The sequence below is a fragment of the Podarcis cretensis genome, assembly GCF_951804945.1.
Source record: "Podarcis cretensis genome assembly, chromosome: 13".
Taxonomy (NCBI): domain Eukaryota; kingdom Metazoa; phylum Chordata; class Lepidosauria; order Squamata; family Lacertidae; genus Podarcis; species Podarcis cretensis.
In genome coordinates, this window is record NC_137182.1 from 56,035,347 (window position 1) to 56,053,956 (window position 18,610).

General features: G+C 52.2%; 1 protein-coding gene across 1 annotated transcript; it reads left to right on the plus strand.

Moving 5' to 3' along the window:
* The first annotated feature begins 2,730 nt into the window (after positions 1-2,730).
* SPAG7 (sperm associated antigen 7) lies at positions 2,731-17,707 on the plus strand. The gene is made up of 7 exons (XM_079952164.1): positions 2,731-2,830; positions 7,095-7,162; positions 7,297-7,385; positions 9,012-9,096; positions 9,219-9,308; positions 13,694-13,850; positions 16,535-17,707. Exons 1-7 carry the CDS (start codon positions 2,743-2,745, stop codon positions 16,657-16,659), a joined length of 702 nt encoding a protein of 233 aa, XP_079808290.1. The 5' UTR covers positions 2,731-2,742; the 3' UTR covers positions 16,660-17,707.
* The last annotated feature ends 903 nt before the right edge of the window (positions 17,708-18,610 follow it).

Genomic DNA, 18,610 nt, shown 5'->3' on the forward strand with positions numbered 1-18,610 from the left:
GAGTTGGAAGGGACCCCCAAAGGTCATCCAGACCAACCCGCTGCAGTGCGGGAATCCCAACCGCAGCATCCTTGACAGGTGTGGCCACCCAACCTCTGCTTAAAAACCTCCAAGGGCCCCCCAGCGCCCAAGGGAGTCCTTGCGTGGTGAGACCTCTGGCTCTTCTCTGCTGGGCTCTTTCTGTTCCATCTGCAAAGATCCAAACCTCTGAGCTGCTGCATGTCTGAATGGGCAATTGCATGTCAGCCAGGAGAACACCCAGGTCGGATTGGAGGGTGGGATGGGGTGGAAGCTTTCCTTCTAAGGACAACGGCAGCTTCGCTGACATCTGGAGGAGCTCAGCGTCAGAGCAGGAGAAGTGCTCTGCCGGATGAGGCCAAGGGGCCCCTAATGGAGACCCCCCCCCCTCCTGTTCTCACAAGGGACAGCCAAGGGCCGCGTCTGGGAAGCCCAGCGCCAGGACTGGAGCGTAAGAACCACCCTCTCCCCCGGCGCCTGCCGTGTTTGTAGGGGTGGGTGGGAACTATAGTTCAGCCTAGGCGCCAAAGGTTCCTCACGCCCTGCAGGAGAGGAGCCCACCGCCGCACCCGGATCAGCCCTAATGCCCGCCTGGGACCCAGCACTGAACGGGGGTCAAGCAAATACCCCAAAGAAAAGCCCCCCGCCATCTTCCACAGGGGAACTCGCTCGGTGGGGTCGGCTCTGGAGTAAATGTACACAGCCCTGCAAGCGAGGGGGGTTTTCTTGCAGGTGGTGGGGCTTCAAGGGGGCTGGTCAAGCTAGCCTTTAGCAGATAGTGCCTTCCTTGGGGGCACATGTCCCCTCTGCTAGGTCTCAGCACCCCCATGGCGTCGTGGGTTCTGTGCAGCTTTGGGGGAAGCGGTTTTGCTGCAGCCCAGACTGGCAGCGCCTGAAAGGCACTAGCCGGCCTTTCCGGGCTTGGTGCCCTCCCAGGTGCCCCGGGAGAGCATGGCAGTGGGCACGACGGGATGTGGTCCACCCCCATCACACAAGGCTACCCTAAGTGCGAGAAGAGGGGGGAAGGGGCCTGTTGAGTCCAGCCTCCTGGTCTCCCCCATGGCCAGCCAGATGCCCCAGAGGAGGACTATAGGAGCCCCTCTACCTTCCTGTGGGTTCCAGCACCTGGGACTGGGGACCATCACTGCCCCCCGGGAGCCTCCAATAGCCATCCTCTCCATGAATGTGTCCTAGCATCGTAGAGCTGGAGGGGATCCCAGCCTTTGGTCTCCAGCTGTTTTTGGACTACAACTCCCATCATCCCTAGCTAGCAAGACCAGTGGTCAGGGAATGATGGGGATTGTAGTCCAAAAACAGCTGGAGACCAAAGGTTGGGAAGCACTGATTCTAGTCCAACGCCCTGCAAGGCAGAGATGGTTTTTTCCTAACCCAACGTGGGGCTCGAACCCACGACCCTGAGATCGAGAGTCTTACTCTCCCCCCCCACACCCCCAGCTATCCTGCCTCGTCCAGCTTCCCTCAGAAGCTTCCCTGACGCTCCTAGCGAGGCTCGTCGCCCATCCAGGACTCTGCCTACAAGCCAGCGGTTCTCAAGCTGTGGGTCCCCAGATGTTGGACTACAACTCCCATCATCCCTGAGCTCTGGCCTTGCTAGCCGGGGGTGATGGGAGTTGTAGTTCAACAACATCTGGGGACGAAGCCCTCCCAAGGGGGGTGGGGGATTATCGCTGCCTCCCCATTGAGGTGCCTGGCTGGCAGGGAAACACGAGGAGGGCCGTGGGCTCGCCCTCCTTCCGCGCTCTAACCACTGCGCCACGCTGCCTCTCCCTTTCCCCAATGCAGGCCGGTCGGGGCAGAGACCTCGGCCTTCCGAAGGGGCGTGGCTAGCTGGAGACCCTGCGCATAGGCCACGCCCAAGGAGCCCCACAAGGGATCCTCCCCCCCCCCAACAGGCAGAAGTTCAACCGGCAGAGCGGGTGGGGTTTCCTTCGCCTTTAAGGGCGCCTCGCCCCGCCCCTTTCCCGACAGCCCTTCCGAGGGGGCGTGGCTAGCGGAAGACCCCCCGCCCCCAACAGGCAGAAGTTCAACCGGCAGAGCGGGTGGGGTTTCCTTCCCCTTTAAGAGCTCTTCGCCCCGCCCCTTTCCCGACAGCCCTTCCGAAGGGGCGTGGCTAGAAGAAGACCCGCCCCTGCGCCTAGGCCACTCCCCCAACAGGCAGAAGTTCGAGCGGGCCGTGTTTCCTTCCCTTTAAGGGCGCCTCGCCCCGCCCCCTTCCCGACAGTCCCCTCCCTAAGGGGCGTGGCTAGCGGAAGACCTCCCCCGGCCCCAACAGGCAGAAGTTCAACCGGTAGAGCGGGTGGGGTTTCCTTCCCCTTTAAGAGCTCTTCGCCCCGCCCCTTTCCCGACAGCCCTTCCGAAGGGGCGTGGCTAGAAGAAGACCCGCCCCTGCGCCTAGGCCACTCCCCCAACAGGCAGAAGTTCAACCGGTAGAGCGGGTGGGGTTTCCTCCCCCTTTAAGGGCGCCCCGCCCCTTTCCCGACAGCCCTTCCGAAGGGGCGTGGCTAGCGGAGGACCCCGCCCCCCGGCCTAGGCCGCTGCCCCCAACAGGCAGAAGTTCAACCGGTAGAGCGGGCGGGGTTTCCTTCCCCTTTAAGAGCTCTTCGCCCCGCCCCTTTCCCGTCAGCCCCGCGCGGCGCCGCCGACGCCGTCCTGACGTCACCGCGCTGGCTCCGGTGGGCGGGGCTTCCCGACCGGGCGGCCAAGATGGCGGAGCTGGACCTGCTGGGCTCCATCCTGAGCTCCATGGAGCCGCCGCCGGCGCTGGGCGACCGGGAGGCCAAGCGGGCCAAGGGTGAGGAAGGCGGGAGGGGGGGGGAACCCAGGAGTCCGGGAGGGGGGGAGGGAAGCAAGCGCCGCCTCCCCTCGCAGGTAGACTGCGCCGCCCCCTGGAGGCTCCGCCAGAAGAGGCCCAAGGGCGCATGCGCAGCTCCGGGAGGGTGACGTCAGGGTCGCCGCGGGTCAGGCTAGATGACCCTGGAGCCCCCTCCGTCCCTGCAAGGCCCGCTGTCATTGGGGGCTGGGGGCACACGATCCCAGCTGCCCCCTGGCTCCCCCCCCCCCCAGCAGAAGGAGGAGAGCCCTGCAGCCGGATGAGGCCCAAAGGGGCTCCCCATAGCCCGGCCCCCTAACCTCCCAGAAGCTGACCAGGGACCCCAAAGGAGAAATGAAAAAGGGGGGATACACAGGAGACCTTAGGCTTCTCCCTGGCCACCTTTATCGTGTTTCGTTTTGTATTTTAGATATCTTTGTTTCAAATTAATAATAATAATAATAATAATAATAATAATAATAATAAGTTTTAGTTGTACCCAGCTCTCCCCAGCCAAGACCGGGCTCAGGGTGGCTAATATAAAAACAATTGATTAGAATACAGTGGTACCTGGGGTTACATACGCTTCAGGTCACAGACTCTGCTAACCCAGAGATAGTGCTTCAGGTTAAGAGCTTCAGGAGGAGAACAGAAATTGTGCTCTGGCAGCAGCAGCAGGAGGCCCCATGAGCTAAAGTGGCGCTTCAGGTTAAGAACAGTTTCAGGGTAAGAACGGACCTCCGGAACGAATTAAGTTCTGAACCTGAGGTACCACTGTACAGCTTAAAAAACAAGATTCAAGTACAACATTGAGTGTCGCAAGTGTTTTTGTCCTGTATTTTGAGATTATAAAGTGTGCTTTGTGGAGAAGAGTTTTGCAGAGTGGACGGTGCATTTGGGGTTTGGGAGAAAAGGCAAGCGAGAGGCGTTTAGAAAGTTGCTGAGGGGCTGGAGAAAGAGGACACGGGGAAGGTTTTCTCCCTCTCTGCTAACATGGGAACTCGCGGGCACCCGAGAAAGCTGAATAGTGCTGGGAGATTCGAGACAGAGGAAAGGAAATCCGTCTTCACGCAGCGCAGAGAGACTGTGGAACTCCCTCCCTCAGGAGTCAAAGAAGATAATAATAATTTATTATTTATACCCCGCCCATCTGGCTGAGTTTCCCCAGCCACTCTGGGCGGCTCCCAATCAAGTGTTAAAAACAATACAGCGTTAAATATTAAAAACTTCCCTGAACAGGGCTGCCTTCAGGTGTCTTTTAAAGATAGGATAGCTGCTTATATCCTTCACATCTGAAGGGAGGGTTTTCCACAGGGCAGGCGCCACCACCGAGAAGGCCCTCTGCCTGGTTCCCTGTAACCTCACTTCGCGCAAGGAGGGAACTGCCAGAAGGCCCTCGGAGCGGGACCTCAGTGAACAATGGGGGTGGAGACGCTCCTCCAGGGATACTGGGCCTTTGAGGCCATTTAGGGCTTTAATGGTCAGCACCAACACTTTGAATTGTGCTCAGAAACGTACTGGGAGCCAATGCAGATCTCTCAGAACTGGTGTTATGTGGTCCCGCCGGCCGCTCCCAGTCACCAGTCTAGCTGCCACATTCTGGATTAGTTGCAGTTTCTGGGTCACCTTCAAAGGTAGCCCCATGACAGATTAGAGAACTGGGCCAAAACAAACAAGATGAATTTTAACAGGGAGAAATGTCAAGTATTGCACTTGGGCAAAAAAAATGAGAGGCACAAATACAAGATGGGTGACACCTGGCTTGAGAGCAGTACATGTGAAAAGGATCTAGGAGTCTTGGTTGACCACAAACTTGACATGAGCCAACAGTGTGACGCGGCAGCTAAAAAAGCCAATGCAATTCTGGGCTGCATCAATAGGAGTATAGCATCTAGATCAAGGGAAGTAATAGTGCCACTGTATTCTGCTCTGGTCAGACCTCACCTGGGGTACTGTGTCCAGTTCTGGGCACCACAGTTCAAGAAGGACACTGACAAACTGGAACGTGTCCAGAGGAGGGCAACCAAAATGGTCAAAGGCCTGGAAACGATGCCTTATGAGGAACGGCTAAGGGAGCTGGGCATGTTTGGCCTGGAGAAGAGGAGGTTAAGGGGTGATATGATAGCCATGTTCAAATATATAAAAGGATGTCACATAGAGGAGGGAGAAAGGTTGTTTTCTGCTGCTCCAGAGAAGCGGACACGGAGCAATGGATCCAAACTACAAGAAAGAAGATTCCACCTAAACATTAGGAAGAACTTCCTGACAGTAAGAGCTGTTCGACAGTGGAATTTGCTGCCAAGGAGTGTGGTGGAGTCTCTTTCTTTGGAGGTCTTTAAGCAGAGGCTTGACAACCATATGTCAGGAGTGCTCTGATGGTGTTTCCTGCTTGGCAGGGGGTTGGACTCGATGGCCCTTGGGGTCTCTTCCAACTCTATGATTCTATGTGGAGCGCATTGTGGTAGTCCATGCAGGAGATAACCAGAGCATGCGTCACTCTGGCGAGAGAGTCTGTGGGCATGGAGGGTCTCATCCTGCGTACCAGATGGAGTTGGTAGACAGCTGCCCTGGATACAGATTTGACCTGCACCTCCATGGACAGCTGTGAGTCCAGAATGACTCCCAGGCTGCGCACCTGGTCCTTCAGGGGCACAGTTGCCCCATTCAGGACCAGGGAATCCCCCACACCCACCCGCCCCCTCTCCCCCCAGAACAGTAGGAATGAGGGAGAAGCATCTCAAGGGCTCCTAGTAGCCACAAAGGCTCCATCCTCCCTCCACGATGGGGTAGCATTGCCTACTGGGAATTGCAGGAGGGGGCAGCATGGATTGGTGAACCCATGCCCTGCTTTGGGGCTTCTACGGTCGGAGCATCTGGTCAGCTGCCATGAGAGTGGGATACTGGACCTGGTGGGCCTGATCCAGTGGGACTCTCCTCCCCATTTCCTTCTGTAGAACTGAACTCCTTCTGGAGAGCTGGAAGGTCTACGGTTTCTCAGTTAGCAAGTGGCTGGACCAGTGGTTCTCAACCTTTTTTGGGTCATGCCCCACCTAACCCTCTCTAAAATCCTGATGCCCCCTTCTGTGACATATACCGTATTTTTCGCTCTATAAGACGCACCAGACCAAAAGACGCACGTAGTTTTTGGAGGAGGAAAACAAGAAAAAAATTCTCAGAAGCCAGAACGGCAAGAGGGATCGCTGTGCAGTGAAAGCAGCAGTTCCTCTTGCTGTTCTGGCTTCTGGGATAGCTGCGCAGCCTGCATTCGCTCCATAAGACGCACACACATTTCCCCTTACTTTCTAGGAGGGAAAAAGTGAGTCTTATAGAGCAAAAAACACGGTAATTCTTATTATTCAGAAAGCGAACTGGTATTCACGTGGATGAAGCCTGAAAGGCCATTAATAACTCATTCTCAAATTGCCCCCCTTAAAAATCAAATTGCCCCACATTGGGAACTGCAGGGCTGTCCCTGCCCCTGAGTGAGTTGGGATCTGGCCCAGAGGCTGCCGTCTTGGAACCAGGAGCAAGTGATCCCTTTATGGGATCCCCCAAACCACTCACGCACCCCTTTCTGGGAATGGAGTTGAGAGATGACCTAACCTGGGGAGAGAACAGCAAAGACCTGATGAAGAGAGCACAGCAGAGGTGATATTTTCTGAGAATCCTCTGGAAAAACAATCTCTCCAAGGACCTGTTGATGGCATTTTACCATTGTACTGTTGAGAGTGTATTAACTTATGATCTGTGCGTGTGTGGTTTGGGAGCTGCACGGCCAGGGAAAAAACAATGCTGTCCAGGGTTGTAAAGACTGTGGAGAGAATAACTGGGTGCCCTCTTCCCACCTTGGATCAAATCTACGCTTCCAGGTGCCATAAGAAAGCGACAGAGATAGCGCAGGACAGTGCGCACCCCGGAAATGATCTCTTTCAGCTTCTGCCTTCTGGAAGAAGGTCCAGGGTTATAAAGACTGGGACTAGCCGTCTGAGAAACAGTTTCTATCCAAACGCGATTTTGGTTTTAAACGCAGTGTAAGGTAGTCTCTATGGGAGTATATTGTATTTAATTATGGGGTATCAGAGTTTTTAGGGGGCTAACCAGGTTGGGATAGCTGGGATAGCAGGCTTGTTGGTTTTTGAATGTTTTATGTAGATTTTTCAATTTCATTGTTCTGTATGGGACAATGACAATAAAGATTATCGTATCGTATCTCCCCCCCCTCTCTCTCTCTCTCTCCCTTCCCCAGAGCAAACAGCACAGCTGAAGAAGCTTCAAGAGCAAGAGAAGAGGCAGAAAATCGAGTTCAGGAAGCGGGTGCGTCCTCTGCCCCCCCCCTCCTGCCCCCCCCACAGGGCACAAATCCCCAACCTGCAGGCAGGTGGGGACCAGGGACCACCCTGGCTTCCTCGGCCTGCTCACAGCTTCCTCTCTCTTCCCCCGCCATACAGATGGAGAAGGAGGTCTCCGATTTCATCCAAGATAGCAGCCAGACCAAGAAGAAGTTCCGGCCCATGAACAAGATTGAGCGCAGTATTCTGTGAGTCCACTGGGGGGGGGGCAGGGAAGGGAAAAGGTGCAGGTGAAATCCAGCCTCCAGGTGAAGCATACCTGACCTTGGCTTGATTTCCGACTTCAAGACGGCCTGAACAGATTGGAGAACTGGGTGAATTGCGAATTTTTATTATTACGGTCGCAGACCAGTTCCAGCTCACTTAAAATATCCAGAAAATCAAGAAACACAACAGGAATGCATTGAATTGCAGTTGGGTATAACAGAGACAATTCAGATATAGCGGCAGTTAAAAATACATATTAAGTCTTGATCACTAAAATATAACCTAAAATTGTCATTTAAAACCTTAATCGTTTTACTAGTACAGCCTGTTCCCTAAGTTTTATGGCAGTCGCACAGAATTTGGCCACCCTGAGCGTGATCTCTAGATCCTTGTCCTCTACCAGGAGTTTTAGACATTGAAGTTCAGACCCATTTGGAGATTTTTGTATAACAGGAGTGATAAATACCGAGCGTATATCCCCATAGAAACGGCAGCGTAACAAGACATGAGAGACAGTTTCTACCTCCATCAAGCCACAGAGGCAGGCTCGTTCCACGTATGGTTTACCCTTGAATCTGCCCAAACTGGGTGCAAGCTAGCAAAATGAATTTAAATAGGGGCAAATGTAAGGCAGGAAGAACAAGATGCACAAATACAGGGGGAGGTGCACCTGGCTTGCCAGCAGTACATGCGGAAAGGATCTAGGGGTCTTGGTGGACCACAAGCTGAACATGAGCCCACAGTGTGATGCAGCAGCAAAAAAATCGAATGCCGTTCTGGGCTGCATCAACTAGAAGTCTAGTGTCCAGATCACGGGAAATCATATCACTCCTCTCTGCTGCCTTGGACAGGCCACACCTGGAAACCTGTGTCTAATTCTGGGCAGCACAATTTAAGAAGAATGTTGAGAAGCTGGAATGTTTGCAGAGGAGGTTGGAGCAAGAGGTTCAAGGGTCTGGAAATCAAGCCTTGTGAGGAACAGTTGAGGGAGTTGGGGGTGTTTAGCCTGGAGGACAGGAGTTATGATGGCCATCTTCAAATATCTCAAGGGCATTTGCAAGGAAGATGGAGCTTCAAGTGACGCTGAGGTCCAGCCCCGAGGGCCTTCTGGCAGTTCCCTCATTGCGAGAAGCAAAGCTACAGGGAAACAGGCTGAGGGCCTTCTCGGTGGTGGCGCCTGCCCTGTGGAAAGCCCTCCCATCAGATGTCAAAGAGATAAACAACTACCTAACATTCAGAAGACATCTGAAGGCAGCCCTGTTCAGGGAAGTTTTTAATGTGTGACATTTTAATGGATTTTTTATCTTTGTTGGAAGCCGCCCAGCGTGGCTGGGGAAACCCAGCCAGATGGGCGGGGTACAAATAATAAATTATTATTATTAATAATAAGAAAGGAGATTCTGACTAAACATCAGGAAGAACTTTTCTGAGTGCAAGAGCCCTCTGACACCGGAAGAGGCTTTTTCAGAAGGTGTTCACCTCCCCTTTGTTCGAGGCTTTTAAACAGAGGGCAAATCGCCCTCCGTCTGGGACGCTTTAGCTGGGGGTTGGACTAGATGACCCTCGGCACCCCTCCCAACGGTGCATTTCTCTGATTCCCATTGTAGGCACGATGTGGTAGAAGTCGCAGGCCTCACCTCCTTCTCCTTTGGTGACGAGGAGGAGTCCCGATACGTCATGATTTTCAAGAAGGCAAGTGGGAGATCCGTCGCTGTCCCCCTTTCACCCTCTTGGGGGTCGCTCCCCATTCCTCCTCTCCGCCCCCTGGAGAGGCCGTGTTCCCGTTCTGACCGCCCCGCCCGCCTCTCTTTCAGGAATTCGCCCCCTCGGACGAAGAGCTGGACGCCTACCGCCGGGGGGAGGAGTGGAACCCCCAGCAGGCCGAGGAAAAACGCCGGCTGAAGGTAAAAGGCGTTTCCGTGTGCGGCTCTGGCTCTGGCTCTGGCCAGAGCAGCGATGTCACGCTGGCCACGTGACCCGGAAGTGTCTCCGGACAGCGCTGGCCCCTGGCCTCTTAAGTGAGATGGGCGCACAACCCCAGAGTCTGTCAAGACTGGCCCGTACGGGCAGGGGTACCTTTACCTTACCTTTATGCGGATATGGGATATGGGATGCGGGTGGCGCTGTGGTCTAAACCACTGACCCTCTTGGGCTTGCTGATCAGAAGGTCAGCGGTTCGAATCCCCGCAACAGGGTGAGCTCCTGTTGCTCAGTCCCTGCTCCTGCCAACCTAGCAGTTCAAAAGCATGTCAAAGTGCAAGTAGATAAATAGGTACCACTCCGGCGGGAAGGTAAATGGCATTTACCTTCTGTCATGTATAGTGCGATGTCCGTATTGACAAACCAAGGTTTCCAGCTGACCAGCAAACCAGAATCGGAAACCGCGGTTGGAAGGGAATTTGCAAGCCACAGTTGCTCTATGTTTGGGGGGTGAATTGACAAACCGCCCCTAGCAGCTGCTGTTCCTGCTTTGGAGCACAACGCACCTTAGAGACGGAACAGGCAAAGCAAAAGCAGAGGGGGCCCCCTCCCAAGGGGAGGGCCTTCCTCTTCCAACAAACCTTTTGAGATCTTTCCTAGTTTGCATCTGTATTGGAATTGCTTTAAATATGTTTCTGAAATGTACATCGCTTGCTGCCCTGGGTGCCTTTGGAAGAAGGGCAGCGTATAAATTTAACAACAAATGGTGGCGCTGTGGGTTAAACCACAGAGCCTAGGACTTGTCAATCAGAAGGTCGGCGTTTCGAATCCCCGCAATGACGGAGTGAGCTCCCGTTGCTCGGTCCCTGCTCCTGCTAACCTAGCAGTTTGAAAGCACGTCAAAGTGCAAGTAGATAAATAGGTACCACTCCGGCGGGACGGTAAACGGCGTTTCCGTGCGCTGCTCTGGTTCGCCAGAAGCGGCTCAGTCATGCTGGCCACATGACCTGGAAGCTGTACGCTGGCTCCCTCGGCCAATAAAGCGAGATGAACGCCGCAACCCCAGAGTCGGCCATGACTGGGCCTAATGGTCAGGGGTCCCTTTACCTTTACCTTATGCTTCTAAATACCAGTTTATTTAGGGTGGGAGAGGGATGCTCTGAATGCTTTGATCCTGCTTGTGGGTTTTCCATCATGGTTCCCTGTGAGGAGAGAGAGAGAAGAGATGCTCTTTGCTTAAGGATTCCTCCTGCACTCTCTTTGCTGCCTCATCCTTTCCTGAGATGTCCAGCCATCGGGCCCAGCAGCCAGAACATCTCCCAAGGGACTCCCTGTGTAGCCTTCCCAAAACAAGGCAGGATTGGACCCTGATTAATAGAACACACACGAGGCTTCACCAGCAAGACTCTGGGAGGAGGTGCCAATAATAATTATCCTGTCCACCCCTTGGCCCAGGTCGTTTTATTCACAAAAGAACTTTTTACGCAGTGTCCGTAAGAACCAATCAGATTTCCTCTGAGCATTTCAAAAAACCCACATGGGACAAAGTTAAAGTTAAAACTACAAAGAAATTATTTCCTACTTGAGCATGCGTAGTAGTCCAGAGTAAATAAAATAGGAATAAAAGGAGGAATGCGTTCAGCAAAACCCCGGAAGTCATAAACGGGAGAGACAGGATGGCAGTATTTGCCATCTCCTTGTGAACACTCTTCCTGGCCCTTAAGATCCACCTAAAGATTAACAACTACATCAAAGTGACCTACTATCCTTATGTACTGAGGATGCCTGAGGAAGCAACTGGCCTGTGTTTCAGAATGCTTATGCGTGCCTGTCAGCACATGGCAGAGATGCAGAGGCTTGTGGGATTTGATCAGAAACTATTGCCAATGAATCAAACCCAGTCAGCGCAACGCTTTCATTGCAGACACAGTGGCTTGCTCCATATTTCATAATTCCTCATAGCAATCCCACCTGACCCCCACACTCTGGATATCTGCACCTCTACATCCCTGCCCTTTCTCTGCCTCTCCTGGCAGCAGCGGCAGGTGGACTGTCCTCCACTTCTTCTGGTCTGCAGCATTTTAGCATTTCTCTGAGGGGAAGGAAAGGCCGCTGGGCTGCAGAACGCAGTGGCTGGACAGTACTGAGCTCAATGGTGGCTTTCTCTGAAGGAGCGGGTGCCTAGCTTTGAGATACTTCTGGATCCCTTGCTGTTGCTCGAGACCCAGGAGACCTGGCGTGCCTCCCCTCAGCTTCGTCGGGTGGCCCAGCTGTGCCCCTAACTGGACAGGGGCAGCCTCACTTCTGCCTGTGCTCTGGTAACCTCCAGGTTAGATTGCATATGTGGGGCTGCCTCCGAAGACGGTTCAGAAACGTCAGCTGCTGCAGGATTTTGCGGCCAGGTTGCAAGAGGGTTTGATCCTGCGACACTCACCCTGGCCCGACTGCGCTGGCTCCCCGTTCAAAGTGCTGGTTTCGACCTTTCAAGCCTGTAAAGGACCGAAACATCGCAAGGACCGCCTCTCCCCATAAGAACCGGCCCAAACTCTGCCCTCCTGTGTGGGCCGCCTCCATGAGAGGTCTGGAGGGCGACAACATGAGAATGGGGCCTTCTCTACAGTGGCTCCCCATTTGTGGGATGCTCTCCCCAGGGAGGTCTGCCTGGTGCCTTCGTTATGCACCTTGAGGCGCCAGGTGAAAACGTTCCTCTTTCACCAGGCTAACCTCCGTCCAAAGGTCTCAGGGCAGTTCCCCAGATGTTGTGTTTTCATACCAGAATCCTCCCTGTGATCTTTTTGGGGTTTTTTCAAAAAAAAATATTGGTTTTCAAAAAAAAATTAAATAAACCTACATCTTAACGGTACTTAATCCAATCTTAGTAACATTGTTAAGTGACTTCCTCAAATCCCCCTGGGTGAATTTCAGTGTATATCATTGTAACAGTTTTCCAAAACCAATTTTCTCATAAAAGTAACTTAATCACTTAACATCTTTCTTTGTTTTCATTTTGACTTTAAACATATTATTCTCTAACATCACATATTTAAATCCTAAGCCTATCTGATATTTGCAAGTTTTTCCAATGAAGTTGTCTTAACATATTTAACTAAATAGTCTTTGAATTTCATCCATTCCTCCTGGTACTCTTCCTCCTCCTTCAGGTCGCGGACTCTTCCGGTCAGGTCAGCTAGCTCCCAAAAGTCCATCATCTCATCTGCCATTCCTCCACTGTTGGGACTTCTTGTGATTTCCAATTCTTAGCTAGCAACATTCTAGCTGTAGTTGTGGCATACAGAAAAAATCTAACATCTTTTTGGGGCAATTCCAAACCTGTTATTCGAAGAAGAAAGGCCTCTGGTTTCTTAATAAATGTATATTTCAACAGTTTTTTCAATTCATTCTAAATCTTCTCCCAGAAGTCTTTCACCTTGGGGCAGGTACCCTCTTCCCTGTGATCTTGGGAGGAAGAGCGGCACGTGAAAAGGAGGATGGAGGGGTCCAGGATGAAGCAGCCGCTGTGACAAACACACCACGCAGGCCCCATAAATTTGGCTACGGGGACAAATCGCTTGCCCTCTCCAAGCACCGTGGGGTGGGCAGGTGTGGGGCTAGGAGCCGCTTCCGTTAATTTAATTTGATTTTGAATTGGTTTTAGAATGAATTGATTTTAGAACGCTGTGTTACTTTTATTGTTGTTAGCCGCTCTGAGTCCGGCTTCGGCTGGGGAGGTCGAGATATAAATAAAATTTTATTTTGGGAAGAATGGCAGATGCAGTTGATGGACTATATGGAACTGGCGGAAATGACTGGCAGAATCCGAGACCAGGGAGAAGAGTCGGTGGAAGAAGACTGGAAAAAGTTTAAAGATTATTTACAGAAATATTGTAAAATTAATGAACGTTAGAAAAATGATGGAATGAAGTTATATGGCTTTAGCAGAAATGTTATAAGGAATTAGGTACAGACAGATTAATGTATTAAAGGGAAAAAACAAGGTTAGAATATGTTAAGATAAATTACAGGACAGAAGACAGAGGAAGATGGAAAGGAATTGCTGAAACAGTTAATTGAGGTGGAATACAAAAAGGGAGGTGTGAGGAGGTCGCTGAAACAAGTGAACGAAAGTTATGATATTGAAATTATTGGATGTGTTTTTAATTGTTTTTATTTTGTTTGGTGGATTCAGTGGTTTGGGGTTGTGTGGTGTTTTTGTTTTTGTATTGTATTGTATTGTTTAATTCTTTTTTCTTTTCTTTTGTAATCTTTAAACTGCTAATAAATATTATTTTTTAAAAAATAAATAAATAAAATTTTATTTAATTTATTATTCCCTTCTGTCTCTCGCCCCTTCATGGCTTCTGCCCCGCAGGAACTGGCTCAGCGGCAGGCGGAAGAGGAAGCCCTGAAAGGCCCCGCGGTGGTCAACCCCAACACCGACTACAAGGACAAATACAGCCACCTGATTGGGAAGGTGGCTGCCAAGGACGCCGCACACACCATGGAGGCCAACAAGGCCTACGGCTGCGGTGAGTCAGCAGGGGGTGGGTTGACTCTCCTGGTTGGCTCCCCCAGACCCAGAGGGACATCCGCAGCGAGAGCAGCCTGGACTGGCCCCTCGCCCCTCCAGGGCATTCCCAGCTGTGCGCAGGGTGCTATGCCTCAAGAATCCTTAAGTCCACGGCACCCGCGGGAAACAATCCCCGGCCGTCCCCCAGTGTTTTGGAGCGCAGGTTCCTTCTTTCTTCCTCCAGTGTGGTTTTCTCTGAATCCCTACTTGCTGAGACCCTCTCTGCCCGCGGACTGTCTGGCCAGAGTGGTACATGCTCTGGTTATCTCCCACCTGGAATACTGCCATGCGCTCTCTGTGGGGCTACCTTTGAAGGTGACTCGGAAACTACAACTAATCCAGAATGTGGCAGCTAGACTGGGGACTGGGAGCGGCCGCCGAGACCACATAACACCGGTCTGCATTGGCTTCCAGTATGTTTCCGAGCACAATTCAAAGTGTTGGTGCTGACCTTGAAAGCACGAAACGGCCTCAAAGGCCCAGTAGACCTGAAGGAGCGTCTCCACCCCGGACACCGGGGTCCCTCTCCTGAGGGCCTTCTGGCGGTTCCCTCCCTGCAAGAAGCCAAGTTACAGGGAACCAGGCAGAGGGCCTACTCGGTGGTGGCACCCGCCCTGTGGAACGCCTTCCCACCAGATGTCAAAGAGAAGAACGACTACCAAACTTTTAGAAGACATCTGAAGGCAGCCCTGTTTAGGGAAGCTTTTAATGTTTAACAAAAAGGTAAAGGTACCCCTGCCCGTACGGGCCAGTCTTGACAGACTCTGGGGTTGTGCGCCCATCTCACTTAAGAGGCCAGGGGCCAGCGCTGTCCGGAGACACTTCCGGGTCACGTGGCCAGCGTGACATCGCTGCTCTGGCGAGCCAGAGCCACACACGGAAATGCCGTTTACCTTCCCGCTGGTAAGCGGTCCCTATTTATCTACTTGCACCTGGAGGTGCTTTCGAACTGCTAGGTTGGCAGGCGCTGGGACCGAGCAACGGGAGCGCACCCCGCCGCAGGGATTCGAACCGCCGACCTTTCGATCGGCAAGTCCTAGGCGCTGAGGCTTTAACCCACAGCGCCACCTGCGTCCCTTAATGTTTAATAGGTTATTGTATTTTAGTGTTCTGTTGGAAGCCGCCCAGAGTGGCTGGGGAAGCACAGCCAGATGGGCGGGGTATAAATAATATATTATTATTAATTATTATTATTATTATTATTATTATTATTATTAACGGCACCGACTTCTAGTTGGCTGAGCTATATCCCTTGTAACAACTAGAAAATAAGGATACGGATTTGTGATAGGAAAAACAGCAAAGAGGGTAGTGTAGGAGGGATTAAGGGGGGATATAGAACCGCCCCGAGATCTACAGATATGGGGCAGTATACATATTTAAGAAATATTATTAATAGAAAAAGAAGAAATGTCTTTACACAGCACACAGTTGAACTGTGGAACTCCCCAACTTGGAGAGCTTTAAAAGAGGATTAGACAGATTCATGGAGGAGGAGAGAGCTATTGAAGGCTGATAGCTGGAATGGCTATTGCTCTGTCTGTATAGTCAGAGGCAGGGATGCTTCCAAGTACAGTACCAGTTCCTGGAAATGATAGGAGGGTTATGCTCTGGCACGCAGATCCTGCTTGCAGGTTGGCCACTGTGAGAACAAGATTCTGGGGTCTATGGGCCCCCTTGGGCCTGTTCCCAGGGACTATTCTGATGTATTTATGTTCTTAAACCATGGAAAGAGGAGGGAAAGCGTTGCAGACAGAGCTTTAGAACAGACATTAATAATAATAATAATAATAGTAATAGTAATAGTAATAGTTAATAGTAACAGCAACAACAATAATAATAAATTTTATTTATACCCTGCCCTCCCCAGTGAAGACCGGGCTCAGGGCGGCTAACAACAGGCATAAAACAATTGATTAAAATACAACTTAAAAGCAAGATTAAAATACAACCTTAAAATGCAGCCTCATTTCAGTAGAAACTCAAATCAAAAACTGTTTGGGGACGAAAATGTCAAGTCTTCACCAAGGCCAACTATCCAGACTGGTCCTACGTGGGCCAGAAAAAAGCCAGGGAAGTCCCCAAATAGGAGTTCCATCACGGAAGGAGAAAGGAAAAAGGAGAAGGGGATCAAGTTGATTGCAAGTCAAAGGCCAGGCGGAACAACTCTGTCTTACAGGCCCTGCGGGAAGAAATCAGATCCCGCAGGGCTCTGGTCTCATGAGGCAGAGCGTTCCACCAGGCCAGAGCCAGTGCTGAAAAGGCCCTGGCTCTGGTTGAGGCTAATCTGGCTTCCTTAGAGACCTCTAGGGTGTTGCTATTTATGGACCTTAAGGTCCTCCGTGGGGCATTGAGAACATGGTGCACCTTCCGGGTGTTGGGAAATGTAGTCCAGAACACCAGCAAGGCCCTCCACCTGCTCAGTGCCTGCTCTGAGAGGCTCCTGTGTTCTTCGGAGTGGGCTGAATTGGGCCTTCGTGGTTGGGCTGGGCGATTCTCTGCCTTTTATTAAGCCTTTTTCATAATAACGATACGAAAAAGACCCACCTGAATAAAAGCAGAAAATGCAGAGTCCTCTCTCAGAGGTCGATCTTTGCCAGGCTGGCGAATTCTTGACGTCCCCCATCCCTTTTCCCCTTGCAGTTCCTGTCGCCAACAAGAGAGACACGCGCTCCATCGAGGAGGCCATGAACGAGATCCGGGCCAAGAAGCAACGCCTCCGCCAGACTGAGGACGAGGGCCCTGCTCCGCCCACCAGCAGCTCGTAGGGATCGGGGCCGCCGGCAGCGGCCGGGCTTGCTCCCCGCCGGGTGATTTCAGGAACTCGCCTCCAGAGCTGCTGCTGCTGCTGCTACTACTTCTGTGGAACCCACCTGGGGGCTCCCCAGAGCGGATTAGGAGGGGGACGCCCACGAAACATCCCTCCCCCTCCTCCCTAGGTGTACCCCAGCCCTTTTGAGTAGTTGACCCCTAGCCTAGGGTGGCGTTAGCGTGCCAGCAGGCAAGGAGGCAGAGGAGGGTTTGTAAAAGTTTTTATCTTCTGCGTGTGAGAAAAGGGGCTGAGACGATTGTAGCAAGGTGGGAGTGTGTTAAGAGAATAAATAATATATCCCCCCCCAAAAAAACACCACCACAATTCCCTTTTTGTGTGCTGTTCAGACCTCCACAACTGAAGTTGCCCCTTTTAATCCTGTAGTGTGGTCCCCCCACCTTGCACTGAAGCCCCCCACCCTTACCTCTCCCCCATCTTAAAACTCCCCTCCACCCCAGTTTTTATTACCACTGTAGTACCACTCTCATCCACCAGAGAGGGCATCCCTCTGAGCTGCAGTACTCCCTGCATCCCACCAGGGGGAGCAACCGAGTTGCAGTGCCACGGCCAACTGGAAGACTTTAACAGGGTGCAGCACAGCGGAGCCCCCTTTATGTGGGGTGGGAGGGCAAAGGGGCCCGTTTGCCCCCGTGTCCGCATTGCGGGGAGGGGCCCTTGCTGCATTTGACAAGAGGGTCCCTTCCGTCTTTGGGGTGTCGAGGCCGAAGCATAACTGTCTTCCCTTTGGATCTTCTCCTAACGTCCCTGCCAGCTCTGGAGTTTTTATTCAGTGTGTAAATATTTAAGAAATTCTGTTTGCCTGCCTTCCCGCTATGGGGAGCCAATGCCCCCATTGCACACCCCACTCCCTGCTCCCACGTGTCACAGGCTCCCAAGGGGGCCTGGCCGTGTCGATGCTGGAGCCAGGGAGACGCCATCAGGGGTGTTTGGGCAGAGGGCTGTATATTTGTGTGGACAACATTAAACGCTTGTTTTGGATGTTGTCTTGCCTCTTCCTTTTCTCCGTGTCAAGAGCGAGGACTTCACAGCCCCCTGGAAGCTTTTGATGTTTGGGAGGGGGGAGTTTAGGGGGGAGATAAATAAGCGCTCCCAGGGACGCGGGTGGTGCTGTGGGTTAAACCACAGAGCCTAGGGCTTGCCAATCAGAAGGTCAGCGGTTCGAATCCCCGCGACGGGGTGAGCTCCCATTGCTCGGTCCCTGCTCCTGCCGACCTAGCAGTTTGAAAGCACGTCGAAGTGCAAGTAGATAAATAGGTACCGCTCCGGTGAGAAGGTAAACGGCGTTTCCGTGCACTGCTCTGGTTCGCCAGAAGCGGCTTAGTCCTGCTGGCCACATGACCCGGAAGCTGTACGCCGGCTCCCTCGGCCAGTAAAGCGAGATGAACGCTGCAAACCCAGAGTTGGCCACGACTGGACCTAATGGTCAGGGGTCCCTTTACCTTTACCTAAATAAGCGCTTAAAAGTGTATATGACCACTCGAACTCAGGGCTGTTCAATGAAGTTTGTGGGCAACAGGGGCAAGGGCATGTTTTTACATAAGTAGAATGTGTCCTTTTATTTAAAATATCTCTGGGGTTTTTGTGGGGCCTGCCTGGTATTTTCACATGAGTAGAATGTGTGCTTTTATTTACAATGCATCTCTGGGTTATTTGTGGGGCATAGGAATTCGCTCACTTCTCCCCCCAAAAATATATAGTCCGGGCCCCCCACAAGGTCTGAGGGACAGTGGACCGGCCCCCTGCTGAAAAAGTTTGCTGACCCCTGATTTATATTCGTCACAAGACCTCAGGGCAGACCACAAGAACAAATGGATAAGTGTAATTGGGAATCTAGGGACTTTGCTGGTTCAAGATGCAAGGAAGTCCCCCGGCTGAGGTTGGGGGTG